Source organism: Gambusia affinis, linkage group LG11, assembly GCF_019740435.1.
Source record: "Gambusia affinis linkage group LG11, SWU_Gaff_1.0, whole genome shotgun sequence".
Taxonomy (NCBI): domain Eukaryota; kingdom Metazoa; phylum Chordata; class Actinopteri; order Cyprinodontiformes; family Poeciliidae; genus Gambusia; species Gambusia affinis.
This window is the reverse complement of record NC_057878.1, coordinates 17,118,621-17,138,589: the sequence shown is the minus strand read 5'-3', so window position 1 is coordinate 17,138,589 and position 19,969 is coordinate 17,118,621. Positions and strand designations below refer to the sequence as shown.

At 36.8% G+C, this 19,969-nt stretch overlaps 1 protein-coding gene across 6 annotated transcripts in view; it reads right to left on the bottom strand.

The window, feature by feature from the left end:
* Positions 1–27: 27 nt before the first annotated feature.
* Positions 28–19,969, bottom strand: part of LOC122840019 (bromodomain adjacent to zinc finger domain protein 2B) — a 31,373-nt gene continuing 11,431 nt past the window's right edge. The window contains exons 6-36 of one of the 6 annotated variants that reach the window (XM_044132118.1): positions 19,741–19,914; positions 17,186–17,247; positions 16,263–16,690; positions 15,936–16,130; positions 14,819–14,879; positions 14,429–14,537; positions 14,223–14,324; positions 13,123–13,327; positions 12,453–12,545; positions 12,307–12,368; positions 12,049–12,114; positions 10,817–10,882; positions 10,404–10,448; positions 9,680–9,745; positions 9,140–9,280; positions 8,583–8,837; positions 7,951–8,174; positions 6,872–6,946; positions 6,554–6,773; positions 6,397–6,459; positions 5,835–5,973; positions 5,157–5,749; positions 4,000–4,165; positions 3,704–3,859; positions 2,573–2,730; positions 2,275–2,480; positions 1,967–2,102; positions 1,577–1,714; positions 1,210–1,478; positions 965–1,108; positions 28–330 (exon numbers count right to left, since the gene is read on the bottom strand). In XM_044132118.1, coding sequence (XP_043988053.1) covers positions 183–330; positions 965–1,108; positions 1,210–1,478; positions 1,577–1,714; positions 1,967–2,102; positions 2,275–2,480; positions 2,573–2,730; positions 3,704–3,859; positions 4,000–4,165; positions 5,157–5,749; positions 5,835–5,973; positions 6,397–6,459; positions 6,554–6,773; positions 6,872–6,946; positions 7,951–8,174; positions 8,583–8,837; positions 9,140–9,280; positions 9,680–9,745; positions 10,404–10,448; positions 10,817–10,882; positions 12,049–12,114; positions 12,307–12,368; positions 12,453–12,545; positions 13,123–13,327; positions 14,223–14,324; positions 14,429–14,537; positions 14,819–14,879; positions 15,936–16,130; positions 16,263–16,690; positions 17,186–17,247; positions 19,741–19,914 — 4,965 coding nt within the window. In that variant the 3' untranslated portion in view covers positions 28–182. The remainder of the gene's footprint in view (positions 331–964; positions 1,109–1,209; positions 1,479–1,576; positions 1,715–1,966; positions 2,103–2,274; positions 2,481–2,572; positions 2,731–3,703; positions 3,860–3,999; positions 4,166–5,156; positions 5,750–5,834; positions 5,974–6,396; positions 6,460–6,553; positions 6,774–6,871; positions 6,947–7,950; positions 8,175–8,582; positions 8,838–9,139; positions 9,281–9,679; positions 9,746–10,403; positions 10,449–10,816; positions 10,883–12,048; positions 12,115–12,306; positions 12,369–12,452; positions 12,546–13,122; positions 13,328–14,222; positions 14,325–14,428; positions 14,538–14,818; positions 14,880–15,935; positions 16,131–16,262; positions 16,691–17,185; positions 17,248–19,740; positions 19,915–19,969) is intronic. The other 5 variants (XM_044132120.1, XM_044132122.1, XM_044132119.1 and 2 more) reach the window with 5 other exon arrangements.

Genomic DNA, 19,969 nt, shown 5'->3' with positions numbered 1-19,969 from the left:
ATTCAACACAACCAGACATTCCACAAGTCTTTTCTGTTACCTTTATTGACTCTGCACATCAGCGTTTACAAAAGGTGTGCAATCTGGTCAAAAGTGAAAGACAGAGCTTTAATTACAAAGAATAATATTGCTGCGTCAACGGTGGTGTTTTGTTTTTTTGTTTGTTTGTTTGTTTGTTTTTTTCAATGCAGTAACTCGGTCCATCGTTTGTCAAAAAATCTCTTCATCCTGTGGCCGGCTTGTCCAATTTCAGAGTCGTCTTCATTAAATTTTTGACAGTTATCAAAAACCAGGTTCACATCAGTAATGAAGTTCTCCTGATTTAAATACCTGTAATCATAAAGGAACAGTTGAATTTACACCCCAAACTTTTATATATAGTTATTTACAGCGCCTTACAAAAAATATTCCTACCCTTTGAAGTTTATTTAAATTTTGAAAAGTTAAATGTATTTTAATGATTTTTTAATGATTTTTTTGAGATAGAGCAACTTCACATGGGGCATAATTTTGAAGTGGTTTAAAAAATGTTTTCAACTGGCTTTACACTCGTAAAATTCAATTCAGTTTAGAGTCAGAACATAAATATTGTTTTTAGGCCTCATAGGTTTGTTTGAGAACATTACTGAAAATCATCAAGATAGAAGGAACATACCAATCCCAAACATACAGCAATGTAAGAATTTGGATCAGAGCATAAGTATACATTAGAATTGTTTAGTCAAAGTATACTTTTAAGACTATATATATATACTTTAAACTTCATATCACAAAAACTAGGGTTTTATATGATGGACCAACTCCATGAAAATTGGTATTTTAATGTGACATAATGTGGAAAAGTATGAGGGACATATACACTTTTGAAAGGGAGTGTATATACACATGCATACCCATAATAAGTAAAATAAACCAACATCATATGACCAATTTGGCACAATGATATTATGATACTGATACTTACATGTTGTTGATTAGTTTTTCCTTAATAGTAAAGAAGTCCATTGGTTTCTTGATGACTTTTCTGTATCCAGGGACAGACTTGAGCTTAACTGGGCTCAGAAAGGGCCACGCATCCTGATGGGCCTCCAGCTCGGCCAACAGCACTCTGAAGGGAAGAAACAAAGTGTCACTTTCTTGAACAAAATATTATGGTTGTTTTATACAAAAAAGACAAACGCTGTATGTTCTGAATGTGCATGTACATACCGACACACAGCCAGCTCACTGTTGGGTGTTTTGGCCCTTTTTGCACAGGAGACAAGGCTGTCAAACCTGGGCTCAGAGCTGTCTTCTCCTTTCCTCTTTTTGAACTCCTTGGAACCTCTTTTTGGCATGTTGTTGCTGCTGGCAACCTCCTCACTGACAAGCTCTCCCTTCACAGATGGCTTACAGTTTTGTTTTACCTCACTGCTTTTATGCTTTCCTCCAGCTGTTTGGCTTTGTTGCTTCCCACTGGGAGGGATTTGACCACTTTCCTGAATGACGGAACACAGAAGATTTTAGAGGATCTAAAAATCCACCATCTGTCCGTTGAAAATTAAGAACAAATTGTCAAAAGAAATCATTCACTCACACAAGAAGAACAAAACCATGCTCCAGCAGGTACCACGGTTATCTTTGGATTATGGCAGTAAGTGTGGCAGCCTTTGTCACAGCCATCACATAGTAAAAGAAGTTCATCATTGTCTCCTTTCTGACAGAGCTGGCACTGCTGGTAAAACAAAAATATAAAGACAAATATCCATAATCACTTTGAAAAGTTTCAAATGTTAATTAAAATGTTTTTATCATGATTGTTAACATTTCAGATGGTAATATATTAATCTATTAAACAGCCCATTTTCAGATAGCTCAGAACAAATGACTTTATTAGGGATGTTTACAAAACACATGCTCCTCAGTCGAAGTGTTACAATAAGATTTTTTAATATATAACCAAAGAGAGATATTAGGAAAGACCAACCACTTTCATGACGTCTTGTTTCCAAACAACAGATTTCTGCAGATGCTGAATGCAAAGAGACAGCTGAGCTGAATTGCGGATTTTACCGAGAGCTTTATGCCACTGTCTCATCCCAGGAGCAACCTCCACTTTGTTGCTGTAAAGAGACGATATATGACTCTTTGGAGAGTTTATTTTAAAAAAAGAATAAGCAGCAGCCCATATAGTTTTTAGTTACAAAGCACCATCCATAGTCTCACTTTACCTCAAATACAAACATGATTATCACATTGTGCTGTCAGATCAGAGGTGTGTAGTTTGAGGTCTACCTTCGCTCAATGTTCCTCTCCAGCTCTGCAAGCCTGATGACTGCTACGTCAAGAAGCTTGTTGGAGCGTCGCATCCAAAAGCCTGGAAGTCTCTCCTGTCGAGTTTCTCCCTGTTTTTTGTTTTCCAAAGAAACAGAAGAGAAGGGCTTGTGTTCAAAATAGCCCAGATCATCACTGTTGTACTTGGGTTCACTGGGCATCCAACCCTAAAGTAGATACATTTGAGCATTATAACCATTATGGTGCTGTAGGAATCTTATTTTATTTTGGAGTTTATGAATCAGACACAGATACATACCTGAATGGGTAAATTGGCAGATATTACATTTTTCTCCAGAGCTTCTACTTGCAGCAGCAGATTGCTGTCCACCTCTTCGGCCCGCTGTTCAACACACCAGCCTTCAAAAATCTCCCTGCTTATCTTCTGCTTTCCTGGGTCGTTTGTATCAAATTCTGCTGACAGACATAGAAAAAGGTTTGAGGATGTAAAGTCAACTTGCGAAGCCTTGTAAACATATACACATTACACATTTGTGTGTGTAATGTCTTTACATTACACACACAAATATTTGAATGGGATTTTATCCAACAAATTAACATGGTATAGTATGCAACTGTGAGGCAAAAACAAAATGATTGTAGTTAACCAATAACATAAAACCAAAGGATGAGCCAGAATATGAGGTCTATTTGTATTTAACTCGTCTGAAGCATTTCTTTGGAGAAGTACATCAGCAAGTTTTTTGGGTTATGCAGCTAGCAGGTTAGGATGGCTAGAAAATGAAAACTGTACTTGTGTTATGTTTTTGTTTTTTCTGTAAAAAATGTTTCAAGTGGAGTCAGATTAGATGAAAGGAATATGTTAACATAAATGTTCGAGTCTTGCCAGAGAATCACCTGGATTTATGCTTGGACTTTGAATGGGCCATTCCAACACAAGAGTAAGTTTGATAAATCTTTACATTGCAGCTCTGGGTGTATGTTTGGTGCCATTGTTCAATGAACATCTGCCCACGTTTCAAGTCTTTCGCAACTACTGACAGGTTTTCTTCATCTGGCTTCTAAAGCTGAGCCATTTGTCCCATTGTGGTAATTTGGCGCCAATATTCCAAGTAGAGATGACAACCCTGATTCATCTTGTGTTTCATGTGCACATGCACCCCTAAGCACACATACACTTTCCTTCTACAAAGAAGTTGTGATTGTTCAGGCGTATGGGTGCAGTGTCCACTGTGAAGTAGAACTGAATTCACTCCTTCATAAACTTATACAGTGAATGTATTTGGCTAAATATTCCTGATAACCAGGTGGTGCCCTGACTATTTTGATAATAAGTGATACGAATACTTTTTTAAGCCAATGTAATTTGTGCATTTCAAAATACAACATTTCAGCTTGTTCATGTATTATTAGTTGAAGTTTAAATTACCATTTTTTTGGTTGGCATAGATCTGGCTCATGTGCTCCATATTTTTTTGGATCTGTTTCTGCAGCACCCTCTCTCTGATACCCCGATGGTGAAGAGAATTGACCAGACTCTGCAGGTTCTCCGCATCTGAAATTCTCCACCAGCCTCTCAGCATCTCTGCCAAAACATGCATGCAGGTTTAACGATTCTTCGAGTTTTTTGTGCTGACAAATATCACATTATCACAGTGTGTATCCTGATGGCTTTTTAGTCCACGATATTTAACTTCCCACATACCAGAGAGGTTTCCCTCTTACCTTCAGGAACTGGCTGAGGACAAATGTAGTCCTGAGCCTTGGCTACTTCCAGAGGAGAAAAGGACGCACAAGCAGGCTTGTTATTCAGAGGCTCTGTGGTTTCACTCTTGTCGACAGAGTTGCAATCTGCCAGACAGAGGTCCTCTTCTCGATTACCCTCTGCTTCCTGGGAGGTTAGATCCAGCAAAGAGGTTATAGAGGAGGGAGGGGGACAGGCTGGAACTTGTTGCTGATCTGAACATGTCATACAGTGTCAGACTGCTCAGATGAATGCCAGACTTTACTTTATGAGATGACAAAATGCACTGTACAAAAGTTTGTTTCACTTCTCATTACATACAGCAGAAGTAAAAATTTTATTTCAAGTATTAAAATAAAATAATTTAATATTATTATTATTTTTGTTTTTAAATCACCTTTTGCAAGTTTTTGCACATCAATTTGGATCTCTACTGCTACTAGAAATCCCTCTAGCACTTAAAAATAACACCCAGCCATTTTTGGACAATAAGTTCATGGTTTTTGATGTCTGGAGAATGAGCAAAATCTTTCTAAAGTAACGTCCCAAATCCGCAGGCACTGCACCTCATCTAGAAACCCCAGTGAAGCCGAGCCCATTATCTGGCAACCCAAGCGGAGCTCTAGCTTGATTGGTCAGCTGGTTTTGCCTTTGTATTTTCCGTATAATGACTGCTGGGGGAAAAAAAAAAAAAGTGTTTTGCTGTTGATTCACCATCCAGAAACCGTTTGCTTTCCTGTTGGTTGAACAGGAGACTCTAATTCTGCTTTCCAAATATGTACAGTTGTGTAATTACACATCTGTTTGTAGCCATTTTCATGTACCAGAGTAAATGTGTTAGAGGGGCTGATGGGGTGGTGCAGCCAGCATCAGGTTATTTGGATTTAAAGTGACAAGAAGCCCTAAACACACTCATTCTTAAAAGAGTTCTAAATAAGCAGAACTGAACTGTCTACAATCTCATTATCAAAGAATGATTTTGTGCAAGAAATATAATAAATCTGTTGTGAATAGCCCATAACTCTATCCTAACCTGTTCAAGGAAGCACAATAGACCATCTTTAAACATTCATTTGGACACTGAACAAACAACAAAGCAAGCCTAATTGTTTGATACTATAATAAAATAATGACTGACCTGAGAGTCAGCTGAATGTAGTCTATTAATCCCAGCTTTGTTTTTTTTCCTTGGGGTATTTGGGAGGAGAGATGAGGAGGATTCGGTCCTGACAAGTCGTGAGGAGGAGACGAAAGCTGGACAACTGATGTTCGAGACTAAAGAAGAGCCATCACAAGGAGCGCGGGGCAGGAGGCTAAACCACTCACTGCTTTTTTCAGTCAATACCGCAGACAGCTGATTGTCAGGCAGGATGGATTGAGGGCTGCGGGTCATGCAGTTATTGTTGAGTTGGACAGCACTGAGCGTAGATGAAGCTGACGTTTTATCTGTCTCCAGGGTACAATCGGAATGATAAGGCTCCGTGATAGAAACTTCACTAGGATGGGTGTTCTCAGCATCAATGTTTGAGTTTTGATCCATTTTGACTGCTTCAAACAGTTTGCCGAGCTTAGAAAAAGACTTTTGGAGAAGATCGTCATCATTGTTCTGCTGGCACTCTGCCTGGATTTTAACACTTTCTGTCCTCGGTTGTGAGATCTTTTCCTGTTGCTCCTCCTTTACTCTGACAGAAGCCTTCTGTCTTCCCCCGTCTTTCTCCACCTCCTCCAACTCTGTGAAAGACAAACATTTGGCCAACTAAGAAATATGGAACACAATAACTAAGAATTCAATCATCAATTCTGAATTTACGTTTACCATTCTCTACTCCTTCAACAAATAAGCCCCCACAATGTGGGAGGAGCCAGTAACGCCTCCTGTATCGGTCTTCACCAACAACCATCGAGCGCAGTGAGTGAGATGCTTCAAACAGCTTCTGACTAATTTCACTTTGCAACTTAAAAGAGAAAACAAAATCTAAATTTAGACAAATGCATCTCAGTGAATTACAATACCAGTGAATATTAGTCGTAGTAATTCAACACAAAAAGACAAACTCGAGTAATATATAAACACATACACTCAGAGTGATGTATTTTATGTGCTCAGTTGTGATTATGATGACTATGGTTTAATTTTATGCCTTTAGACTAATGTCAACAAGATGCTGGGAGACAAAAGCCAAGATTCCAAACAAGCTGAAGGTTACCAGTTATAATACTTTTTTTACAGGTATATATTTCAGGGAAATATGTGTAATGTAATCTTGATCATACACAAGTCTCCCTTTGTGAATTGAATAATTGAAACATAATAACTAATTAATGATTATTTTTCTGTAAAGGCATTCATCATGAAGACATGAACCATCTTCTTTTACCTTGCATGTTTTCTGGATTTTTGTCTCTAGTTCGGTAATGTCTGTTGAATGTCTATCGGCTTCCTAGGAGAAATATATATATTTGTGAAGCTAGAGAATGGGCTGATAGTTAATATTTGAAACGATGATTTTCCACTTGGAGGATACAATTTCTGACCTCCTCTCCATATGTCTCCGATTTCTTCATTTTCCTTCTCATTTCTTCCTCCTGTCCATCATAATCCTCTCCTTGGTCTTCGCTGTCTTCATCCTCTTCTTCGCTGCTCCTGCTTTTCCTCTTACCTTTGTTCTGGACAGTGACACTGCTGAAGGTATGGTTCTCTTCTCCTTCACCAATGTGTCTTTCATCTGTTTTCTTTGCGTGAATGTTCCTCAGTCTACAGAAACAAAAAAGTTAGCAAAATTTGATTTCAATACAAATGTAACAATATTCAACTAATATCCATAAGACATCTCAAACGGCTTATTTACTCACTTGCGCAGCTTTCCCTCTACTGCCCACTTGTCCTTCCTCAGGTTGGTCATATAATCTATATTTTTGTCGATCTGGCTGAAAAACATCAAGCAAAACCATCAACCTTTTTTTTTTGCATGTTAGGTGCAGATTTACCGTAGTTGACTAAATGTGGGTATCTATAGCAGTCTGATCGCCCAGCAGTTTTATTAATAATGAAAAGGGAAAAAAGCCTCCAGCAGTGAATCCCTGGTCTGATTCCCAATTATCTACACTGGATTTAAAAGATCTGTTCCCTTATACCACATCTTCTCTACCTCTTTTATCTAGCTCATAATAAAACAATAAAACAAAAGGATCTGAGGCATTTTAACACATCAAAGAGTGGAAAGTATACTTTAAAGTAAGACACATTGTCTGATGCAACCTGGTGAAAGTCCCCGTCAGCCAGAATTTGACATTTTCATACACATATTGGTACAACAAAGAAGTTTTGCAAATAAATTAAGCTTTCTTTCTGTCAAGGACATGAGATAGCTTAACATCTTAAGTGAACTTGTTATTGTAAATATTTCCATAGTTTTGTTAGCATACAGAGCCCCTGCTTTTACTGTCCTGATAGAGAACAAATTCCTACATTCATTTCACTTTTTTAGTTATTGTTTTTTTGCTTTCAAATGTTGTGAGGATCATTTTTGGAGTGATTAATTTACTTGTGAGTGTGAATAGATTTCAAAAGAGGATGTTTAGTTTCCAGAGACTTTTGAAAAATACTAAAGTCATTGCAAATTAACAATTTTCTGGAGTTCTTGATCAAATGCATAGATAGCAGAATATTCTTTGACTGAAGGAAAGCACAGGACAGAGAATGAGCCTGAGTCTCTATCAGTACCACACTGGAAAATGATTACAGAGTTATTTTGTCACCATGTTGAGCATTGTCAATTAGGGTTCTTCACTCAGTGACATAAATATTGGTGGTATCCACATCAATAGAAGGAAAAAAAAACATACAAATCAGAAAAACTCAATGTGAAGCAGCAATTCTGCCAAACATTTCCTAACTTTAATTGTAAAAATAAATCTGAAGGTAATCTTACCTAATCACAGCCTTACTGCAGCAGAGTTCGTTAACCAAGAATGCCAGGATAGCAGCCTTATCTGACGGACTGTGAGCCTGGAACGCCTTGGTTTCAAGGCTGTGGGCCAGAGCAGCCACCTCTGTCTGTTCAGAATGGGCTTCCATGTAGATTTGCAGGATCTCAGACACATTGTCTTGGTTGATCTCCACATTAGTCAAATGGTCTCCCAACAGGGTTTTGCACTGAAACAGTCCAACTTTTTTTTTAATTTCTGGGTGGTTACAACTTACGAAGAATTCAAAACCGGTTGACTTCTTTGGACTAAGATAGTGGTGCTAAGTTACAAAGGATAAAAACTGATATAAAATACTTCTTTCCTGGAAGACTGTAAGAACACAGTATGAATTAAATCCTCGTCCAAAAGAAAAGAAAAATATATAGCAGCACATATCAAGTTTTGGGATTCCATTTTGTAAAGTTCCTGACCAAATCTATTACCCAAGTCTTCCAGCAAAACAAGAACAGTATGTTGTATTTTGCCATTTTTGTGCATCTGTCCCCATTTAATATATGCATATTTGACATTCATTTTCAGCCTCTTGCAGTTAAGTACTTGCAGAAATGATACAGATGAAAAGACATGCCCTCACCTTACAGCCTGCTGGTATGCCCGGATCACACACAGCTGCAGACAGCATGCTCACCAACAGGTCCTGCACCTTCTGCAAACTGTTCCCAATGTTGAGCAACCCATCTTGCATGTCACTTATAGTGATCTGGTTTGAGTTTAATCCGAGATTTAGAACTGCCCCAAAGTTACGAATAAACTGCAACACCATCAGGCAGTCCGAGAATGTTTTTCCCGGTAAAATTAGTCCAGGTATACAAGGTAATTCTGGAAGAGGCTGAGGAAAGGAACACAATTATTCTTAGCTTTTTAAATTGTGGATTAAAATTATTGATGTACACGTTGCTATAAGTCTCAAAGTATTTTCAAATAAATGATGTAAGCAGTGATATCTGGTTTATGGTTATACCAAGAATACCCACTTGATGGCACTGTCGTGATCTACATCCGTTTCAATTCAAATCAGTTAAATGTAGTTTGGTTGTCAAGTACACAAAGAGCTGTTCAGATCTTCAAGCATGCAGCTTCAACAACATCACAATGATTATGGCATTTATAAACAGATTACATTATGCATACCTTATGATCTGGTAAACACATGTCTTCTTTTGGCTTCATTAGCTCCTTAGCTTTTTTCTGCTTCAGTCTTCTGAGCTCCAGTTTCTTCTTCTTGTTTAATTGTTTCTCTGCTTTCTTTTCTTTTCGCAGACGTTCTTTCTCCTGCAACAAAGAAATTAGATTTACCATCCCAAAAAAAGCACTGCAGGGTTGTTTAAAATTTTTTGATAGGGCTTTAAATCAATAAATACAACTACATCCTTTAATACACAAATATACAATTACCTTCTAAGTATGTAAATCTCTTGTGCATTTTAAAACATTTGTTATTTTACAACTATAAAGCTTGGTATATTCTATTGAAATTTTATTTCATGAAAATTGACAATTTAGTGCAGAAGTGTGAAGCTGACATTAAATTAAGATTTTAAAATTTTGAAAGTGTATACTTTAACAATTTATTACTTTTAAAAACAAGTATGGCTAAAACTAACTCTCCATTATGGAATGTAAACTTAGCGGAGTGTGTGAAAGGTTAAGATGTAAGCAGTAGTTCATCACCTCTGCTTTCCTCCGGGCCTCCACAGCTTTCATGAGAGTCCTGTGCTGCCTGCGCCTCTCCCTCTCCTACCAGTCAACAGAAAAGTGTTTTTCATCTTAATTCGCAACTGTTCAATCTATTGGGACAAATCCTAGAATTATCAATGACAATTATGAAAAACAGCTTTAAATAAGAAGCATGGGAAGCAGAACTCAAATTTAAAAGAGAAAACAGTTTACTTCAGTGCTACATTTAAGAGCTCATGCAAGGATGAACCATTCTGAAGAACATGATGGTAAACATACACACAACATACATATGTTCTCAGTGTTTTCCAGTGGCAGTCTGATGTTAATCCTGAGTGCATTTTAATCATATTAGAAAAGTAAAGGATGCATTTCTACAGAGTGATCAACAGCAGAGAGGTTTGCAGTGGATTGTTCTGGAAAAGCCATGCAGAGGAATGCAACAATATGATATTAGCTATTCATATGCATTTGTTCTAAATGTACAAAACAATAACATGCCCATACCATATCTAGCCTATACCTTTCCTGCTCCTGGGAGAAAGATTTGGCATAGAATTAGAAATCAGAAAAGCACAAGTAAAACCAAAGCCAGAAAATTTACATATGGAACAGGAAAAAAAGATGAAATAATGAACAGCTAAAACAAGTTCAATTCTTTTGGAACATTATGTAGATCAAGAACAATATTGCTGTCAGTTTTGGACAAAATTCATACCTGGTGCTTCTGTAAGAAAGATTGAAGTTTACGGATCTCTCTCTCCTTCAAACAAAGGATTTAATTAGAAACCCAAACATGAGCACATAAATGACCATAATTAAATAGCATGCAGAAAAGGCAAGCTTGGTTCATTGTACTGAGCAATCTTATTGTCAAACTTCCAACCCCATAAAGATCACTGACTAACGAAATGTGCAAATGAAGACATCGTCAATCATAAGTGCATGTACATGAAAATGAGGTTAGTTTGCCTCTTTGTAATTACACTGATGTTAAAAGGCAACCAACAACTTTGACACTGACAAGTCAGAAAATAGCAATGCTAGAGCGATGATGCCTCCAGTATGCAATGGGCTAATGGGTAAAAAGAATTGGTAAACCAAGATGGCACCAATCAAAGTTTACCTCACCTGGTTTCTTTTCTCTGCTTCCAACATTTTTACATTGGCTGCAGCTTCTTTTTTCTTTCTCTTTGCCTGTAAGCAAAAACATACACAGCCGAGGTCAAAATATAGGAGTATGGTCACTTTATCATATAAAAGTTAAAACTTATGCATTTAGCACGTTTAGAAACATCTGTTAAGGTGCTGTACACAAAGTACTAAAGAAATAGTAAAGATTGTCAGGATTTTAGAGACCTTCCCCCTCCATATGACAAAACCTGAAGCATAGGGATCTCCTCGATAGTGTCAAATATATTTTAAAATTAGGCTGCAGCCTTAAGATTTCATAGTTTCCCATGGTCTTAGCCATCCAGCTTACTTGGACAATTTGGAGGTGTGAGAGTTTCTTACCTGGAAGAGCTGTTTCATGTAGTGTGCAGCACCAGATTCTACATTTAGATCCAGCTTTGGACCAAGCAAGATTACATTTTATCCTACTTCAAATTGCTGTATAATTAATTTAGGTGGACCTAGACAACATGTTACAGATAACCTGGTGCTGGACTGAGGCATGCCATCAGTGACACCATTTATGTGTCTGACTTTGTCACAAAGCAGAGTTCATCCAGACCAACTGAAACACTTGGGTCAGACCACTAGCACCAAAGTAATTATTTTATTTTGGAGAGATTAAAACAATTTTAAAATGTATCACCATCATCATTAAAATGAAATGACAGAACAGAGGAAGATTTCTCTACTGTACATTGCTCAGTAAGCATGATTCTACACAAAAGTTTCCAGATAACATTGTATTGAAATTACAGGCATTGGGATTCTTATTTTTCATCTGTTATAAAATACAAAATTGTCGTAATAGTAATGAAAAAAAAAAAAACAGCGCTCAGTGAGTGCAAATTAAGCAATGTTTTTATCAGTGATTGCAGCTCTAATGAAATCCTATTAAGAGCCTCTTACTAAGCGTGTCAGCTGAAATTTGATTTAGAAAGGCTTAAATACTTCACAGCTTTTATTAATGTGGGAATGTAAAATAGGTGTATTACACATTGCCGTGTAAATTCTTCTCCTCTCTTGATTAATGAATACTCTATTTTTCATTAAACTTCAGCACGTATGTGGGGCTTTTCATATCTAATTGTACTTTTGCAAAGAAAGTGTTAGCATTAGTAGTTTTTTTTTTATTTAGTTATATTTTTTATCCAAAGCAGATAGGAGGTGTTTCAAATTTCAGGACCAACCTCAAGAACCTGCTGTGCACGGAGTTCTTTCTCCATACGAATATGCTGAATGCGCTTGATCTTCTCCTGGAGGAAAGATGAGGGCAAGATCAAATTGATTAACTGTTAAGTCATGCATGGTAGAAAGCAGTGAGGAGAAGCAGAATGGGAAATGAAGGTCTACAAAGTGGTAACACAAATATAGAAGTTGCAGTGTTATAAAGTACCGTAGGAGGAATTCATAGGAACATAAATTAGAGAAAAAAAAAAAAAACATACTTGTTGTTTATGAATCTTCATCTCCTCTCTTTTCTTCCGCCTCTCTTCAGCAGCCCTTAATGCTGGAATATACAAAGGGATAAATTCTGTCCACAACTTTTAATCTGAATTAGAAGACAGTCCGATTGAACAGCAACTGTTTATACCTTGTTGCTTTTTCGCCTCCTTGGTGGCTTGTGCTATGGCCTGTTTTTCTAGTTTTCGCATCATTTTTATCTGAGCTGCCTGTCGAGCTATTTCTGCAACATGGCAAAATATCAAATAAAATGCAATATATAAGAAAACAGAAATAAAAATGAAAAAAAAAAAATAAATAAACAGAGCAATCCAAACTTCTTTAATTAGTAAATTATTTTAACAGAGGGAAAAAAAACCCGTCAGGTTTAGAAAAGCTAAGACTTAAGGAAATATTGACAGTAGATTGATCACAAAACTTTTTACAATATTTACAAGATTTTTGTGCTCAGACTCAGATTAAGATTATTCTTCCATTCAGTCTTCAGCTGTAACAATAAGAGCAAGCATGTAAGCAGATGTCACAAACATCTGGTCTGGTTTTCTACCATTGTAAAGTCCCAGTACAAACTGGTCTGGTGGGAATTAGACATTGCATTTGCACTACTATCAAATGCACTAAAGCAAAATTAAATTTACACAGTAAAAAGCATGAAATTAGAGATAATCAGTCATGTGGAACATAGTTTTCAGTAAGACAAAGAATAACCAAGATATTTGGATTTTAAGATGGTCTAAAGCAACACCAGCAAAAAATTGAACAGCTTCTGCATGCTGAGTATTTCAGTGATGCAAACTAACCTTGAGCTTCCAGTTTCCGTAATAACTTTGAATCACTAATATCTTGAAGAGAAGGTTCACTATAATATGCAGGATGACGATGCTGGGCTGCAGAAACATTGTTTGCAGTCTGGTATTTGGATTTTGTTTGTCGGCTGTGCTGTCCATTCATCGCTATGATACAAGAAGAAATGTCCTCCTCATTCATCAGGAACCACTGTAAACCCTGACAAAGATCAGAAAAGTCAGAAGTGGAAAACAAACAAGGGGTAAAATAAACTGCACGTTTATTATAGTGTAGATCTATTTTTTCCAGTTAGCATGTTTAATACAAGAACTTATGGAGACTCATTTGAGGTCATCAGCTTTCATGAAAGCTATGTATAATTTTTTTCAATACAGCAGTAATTACTAATACAATGTAGCGCTTCATTTTTTTTCTGTATTGTTCATTTTCTCTAATCCACAGACAAAGAGAAAGATCTACACTATACATTTTAAGTGACAAAAAAACTTTTTTATGTCTACAAAAATCCTGTGGTCAAGGTGCAGCTAAATATTAATGGGGTGAGTTCAAACTTGTGCAAGAAAGTCTTATATTAAAACATAAATCTAATTTGGCTGCATAATAATTTTTCAACAGAAAAAAGAGCAGTTAAAATAAAAACATCAAATTAATATGACATCAGTATAAATGATGAATATATGTAAAGCGTCAACATGTCATCAAATAATGTTATTTAGATGACTAGATGTACTCTAGTCCAAAATTATTCTTTCAAACTATTTCTTTCCAATATGTTTTACTAACTGTAGATATTATGAATGATTTAGTGTGGTCTGAACAGAGTTAAAACTACTGAGATAGAAAATCTCAGTAGAGATTAACTTTAGGATGGTGGCAAGGAGGACTTTTGACCTTAAAGTCTTTTGAGTTCATCACCAAAGATAAAATATTCAAAACACAAGCAAAATGTTGATCTGTAGTAATTAAAAATGGTAGTAACTGTTGTAATCCCATTAAATATTTTTATTTTAATCTGCCACTGGTGTAAATAATCTTGGGCTTAACTGTATTAATAATAAATTCAATAAATAGAGCTTGGACGCAAAACTTTTACCTCTGGTCCTTCTCTACCTTCATAGAAGTTACCAACTTTAATTTTTGTGCTAAAGCTGAAGTTGTCCCGGGAAATTTCTGTTATTCCATGCCGGACCAAGTACTGTGGAGAACAGAGTAACAACTGTCAACAGAAGCTTCAAACTCAAACATTCAAAGCTCTAACTCAGTCTTTTAGAAAAGCTCAGCTACACATCATTTATTTACCTTCACTACATCAGGATATTGACGCAGCTTTTTCCCACACGGAGCAAAGTAAGCCACCTCCCCTTGCAGACGACCTGTAACAGTTCTCATCCGGGTCTCTCTCTCCCATCTGGAGAGGAATATCAAGAACAAAAATTTAATAAAATAAATATATGAATATCCTGTCATAAATATATTGGAATAAATGCAGTTTAAAATTATTTTTATCAATTTAATATTTGAGCCAGAGATAAGATCCGATTTTTAATTATTGGACATAAATCAAAGAATGCTCTTTATAAAATAACTGCAGACCTAAGTGAGAAACCCCAATTCTACTCAAAAATTGACTTCGTTATCCATAATTCAGCAAATAACCATGTAAACAAAGTCTTAGCTGCAAAACCTCACCCAAACTTAAGGGGTAATTGCAGAGCTCGCTCATCTGTGACTCTCCTTTTCTTCTTTAAACCTAAAAAACAGAATGGAAAATGAGTGCTTTTCTCACTTACTAAATATAAATTATGTTTTTAAAATATAGGAGGATAATAATGGAAAAAGGGACGGTGGTCATGTTGTTGCACAGAAGAATGATGTACCTTAATAATTTTAATAGATGCAAATGAAAACTGTATTCACAGTATTCTGAAACATATAGTCACTGAATCCATTTTCTCATTTATTCAAGTGCATCATAAACGTGAATCTGATCTAAACAATTCTAGACAACAAAAAAATCTGATGGGTTTTAGTCAATTACTTAAATGTATTATTAAATATTGTTAAACACAAAATATATATCTACACATATTTATAAATGTACTACTACCATTAAAAACATTATATAATAAAGCATTCTATTTATATATTTCTACTGTGAACATAGATTTTTTTTTATATATATATCTTGTGTCAAAGCGGAGTAATTTTGTTAGACTGCTCATAGGGGAAAACACACACATTTAGAACAAAACAAAATAGATCAAAGGACAGACAGCTGCATTCTTAATAAATCTGCTATTAGGGATGCAGCCCTGTGTCTCCAACGCCGAACTCTGGATTTGTTCACGCAGAGCTTACTTACAGCGGCTATCGATCTGTACTGCCAGATCGATAGCCTTCAACTTAAAAGCAGTGTCATGTGAACTTCTTCGTGTTGTTTCCATGATGAGGGAGTATGAGTTTGAAAACATTTCTCCGACGTGCCTGCTGCTAGCATGTGCTTGTTCTAAATGAAAATCAGCACTTTCTTCTTTGATTTCCAAATTTCACTTCCAATGATTCATTTCCTGCTAAAGAGCCTGTGGCGGTTGAAGAAAAATCCACAAAAAAAGCTGCACCGGGTTATAAGCCGCATTGTTCAAAGCGAAAGAAAATCGTAGCGGTTTATAGTCCGAAAAATGTGGTAATAATAATAATAATAAAATGACAGACTTTGGGAGTATCTTATAGTGGTTAAACTTTCCAATTGAAATTTTACTAGACAACCTTTAGAAATGTATTGTATGTAAAAGAATAGATTTGTTACCTGCTGTTGCAAATGTTAAAGGATCAGGGAGGTTGCCATGGTGGTGGAGTAAATTGGTGGCTGATACACCTAAATTCTTCAGAATCTGCAGGTTAAGCAGGGCACCACTTCCGTTGGCATCAGTATGTGATTCTGCCTTAAAGGACTCCTTCCCATGATCCTCAGCACTGTCACTCTCAGGATTGCTCCCAGAGTCTGAGGGGAATTGAAGACAGAGAAGGCTCAGTCTATTCCCGTCATACATTCAAACTTGATTTCACTTTGTTTTTCCTTTTCTGATTTCTCTAAACTCCTTTCAGAAACATATTTATTGCATTGTAACCTAACCTGAAAGGCTACTGCCAGAATTCAGACTACTCTCTTCATCATCCTCAATGTCTCCTGAAGAGTCCTCTGAGCCTCTGCTGCTGTGGAAATCAAACCCACCGTTTCTGGTTAAGTCTACAGGTTTTAGGCAGGAACTGGTTTTTGCTGGCCTCCACCCTCCATGCAGAACTGAAGCAGCCTTAACTGATCCTGGAACAAGTCCTGATGGGGCAGATTTAGATGGCAAAGCAGATGTGTCTGACAACTTCTTGCTGCTAATGCTCAGGTTGACAGGTGTGTGGTAGGGAGGGCTGGTTGCTGCCAAGAACGGCCTTTTGCTTGGAGAGTTGGTCTGGATACGAGGTTTCGTTATGAGAGCCAAAGGTGCATCTTGATCTGCAGTGCTGACCACTCCGTTAAAGTGGGGGTTCAGGAACAGCTCTGGGTTCCTGCCAGATGAAAAGAACAAAAGTGAATGGATATAAACAATGACATATTAAAATCTTAACAGTACTTTGACTGTTTGAGGAGCATACATATTTTTGCAAATTCCAACCAGAGACCTACAAATATATTTTTTCTAAAGTTTCTTTATGGCACTAGAGACCTTTATTCAATAGTAGCCTGACAGGAAGAAGGGCAAGGAACAAAAGGGGAAGACATGCACCAGATGGTGCAGGCCAGGAATTAATCCAGGGATAACTGCATTGAGGACTGTAACCTCTGTGTGGTGTGCCTGCTCAATCACTTAGCCATGTGGTGCCCCTTTTATAAGAATTATTAATTAACAACAACACAGCAAAGTGCATAATTATAAAACTACAAAAAGCAGTTTAAATGAACAAGTTTTCTTTTGTTTTTTTAAATAAAATATGTTATAAAAAGAACAGTTTTAGCTAGTGGCCTTTAAACATGAACAGAGAGGTAAAATATTTCTTTCTTACCAAATTTGGTCCTTGGGTCGTACAAAGGAAGACTTCTTCACAGAATCCATCTGAGTTTCAACCTTTATAAATAAATACCAAAACAATAAATAAATCACTATCACTCACATTGCATTGCTGTGGGTTGCAAATGAAGGTGTAATAAAGGTGTAACAAAGAAAAGCAGACTAGAGTCTGTCAAATATTAAAGACAGACTGCTATAAAAATATTTTGAAATTTGTTTAGCTTCCTCCCCTCCCAAAGTGAGACATTACCAAGTTGTAAGTGTTGCTATTATCAAACTTTGACAATCAAAAGGCTGTACTTTCTTGGGAACCGTTACATGGATCCAAACTCCCCTAATACACAGTCCTTCATTATACCTTATTTTTACAATGGTGACAATCACTATAAACTGTAAAAGAGATTTACTTTCCATAATAACAACCAACCCCAAGCATAAGAAAGCTAATTGGTGATCCGTTTTGTGATGTTAATCTTGTAGAAACAAAACTTGTTTTGTACAAACAAGTTTTGTAGAAACAAAATTTTGAAGAAAACAAAAATTACAAACACTGCAATTTTCAGTCCCACAGCGGTTAGACACTCCAGAAGAATAATAAAATCCTTGATAACACCAGTGGCGTTTATCCAGTTGCAACAACAAAGAAACAACAAAAAATAGTGAGGTGAGTAAAAGTTGAATGGGTTAAGTTTTTTTTTCAAGTATATATATATAAATAAATAATCTAGGTTTGTTCAGGGATCATCATCTCATACCTTTTTACAAATTAGCCTAATAAGGGAGAGGCAAACTCCAGTCCTCAAGAGCTGGAGTCCTGCACAACTTCTAACTTCCTGCAACACTTGATGCATCAACTGCATCAGGTGTTGAAGGAACCTTCTAATAAACTAGTTTCTTGATCTAGGTGCAACTTTCATCACTCTATATCTAGAGTTGTATCGCAATATATGCACCTGAATGTGTGAAAGGTTTACATTCATGCAAGGAATGTTTTGAGGGAAAAAAACCAACAAAAACATAGGTGGTTTGGTTCTAAGAGGTTTTAGAAAACCAATACACTGATATTTAAAGGTGGAACTCTGGTTTGGAGATGATGAAGGAATTTGGTACTTTGGAGGTGTTGGGGTGGACTTGTACTCTGATAGAATGGGGTTTGGAACAGAGTTAGAGTGTGAAGGGCAAGCCTTGTTGTGGGACTGTATTAAAGAAATGTTGTCAATAGCCAATCCAGTGGGATGTATGACACTCTTATGCAGAGGAGGCTTTTCTCCTCTTCAGTCACTGGACTGTGGAAAAAACAGTACAGTGCAAGTAAGGAGACCAACAGGACAAGAAAGGAACTGAAGCTGATGAGAGGAAGTCACAGGAACTCTGTGACAAAAGACTCGTTTGACAAGCTTTTCTATCACCAGAAAAAGGTCTCCTCTCTTGACTCTCAGAAGTGTTGTGTGTCAGATGCTGAGTAGGAGGAAAACAACAAAAAGACAGAACATCATGTCAGCTCCTGCTGTGAGATTCTTACACTAGCAGCTCTGTCATCTAACACATGCTTCCAGCCTTCCACCCACCAACAGAGCATGATTGTTGACAAATCTATCGCAGATATGAAGTTATCAAATACACTTTATCAAAGTTGGTTCCGTCACTCCAACTATATTTCTTTACGCATAATTCAGAATGTTAAAATATTTCTATCCTCAAACATTTTCCATATTGTCATACACCACAAACATCGATGGATACTAATGATATTTTATGCGATAGATCAAAACAAAGTTAGTACTCCAAGAAGGAGAACATGATGGTGGTAGTATCATGCTGCAGGGAAAGGGAAATAATTTAATTTAATGAAAGATGGATAGAGCTATCTTGGAGAAAAAACTGTTGAGGTGCTGCAGAAGAGTTGAGACTCAGCCGAAGATTCAGGACAACAGGACAACAACCTTAAATATACAACCAGCGCTCCAATGGATTTAAATTAAGGCGGCTAACTCCAGCCCTCGAGAGCCAGTATCCTGCAGGTTTTTGTAGCTGCTTCTACACAGAAGTCTCTTCATTATCGGAGTTCATTATTCATGATCAAAGCATATTAACGTGTTAAAATGGCCAAGTCAAACTCCAAATTTCAATTCAACTGAAGATATTTTGTAGGACTTGAATCTTAATCCTTATAGACATAAGCTGTCCAATCTAACTGAGCTTGAGCTATATTTCAATGACAAATATGCAAAATTTTGGTACCTAGGTTTGAAAGGCTTTAAAATTACATTCTAAAAGACTTATCTTACTCTACAGAGCATTGACCCAAATGACCACACTTTTCAGATTTATGTTTGGAAAATTTTCATGTATTGTATTTCAGGATAACAGAAAGCATCATAATGGGATATTTTCTGTTATCCCATTAAAATAGAATTAAATTTGTGTGTGCAATGTGCCAAAACGTAAAAAAAAAAAAAATCAAGTTTTATGAGTTATTTTGCAGCAAACTGTACATATGCAAATCTTTGGACAAAAGGATTCTGAAAGCACATCCACAGTTCCACTGACTTCGTGTCCAACTGGGATCTCTTTTTCAGAGTCATCGCTGTCGCTGCTTAGATCCTCATCATCTTTCTCCATATTGTCAGAATCACTGCTGGTTTCTTCGCTGGAGCTTTCTGACAAGGATCCTGATAGGCGAATATTACACCTGGGTGTCTCTAGAGGTCGATTTATGACACCCTAAATGACAACAAAATAAGATTGGAAAAAGATTACATTCACCACATACTGAAGT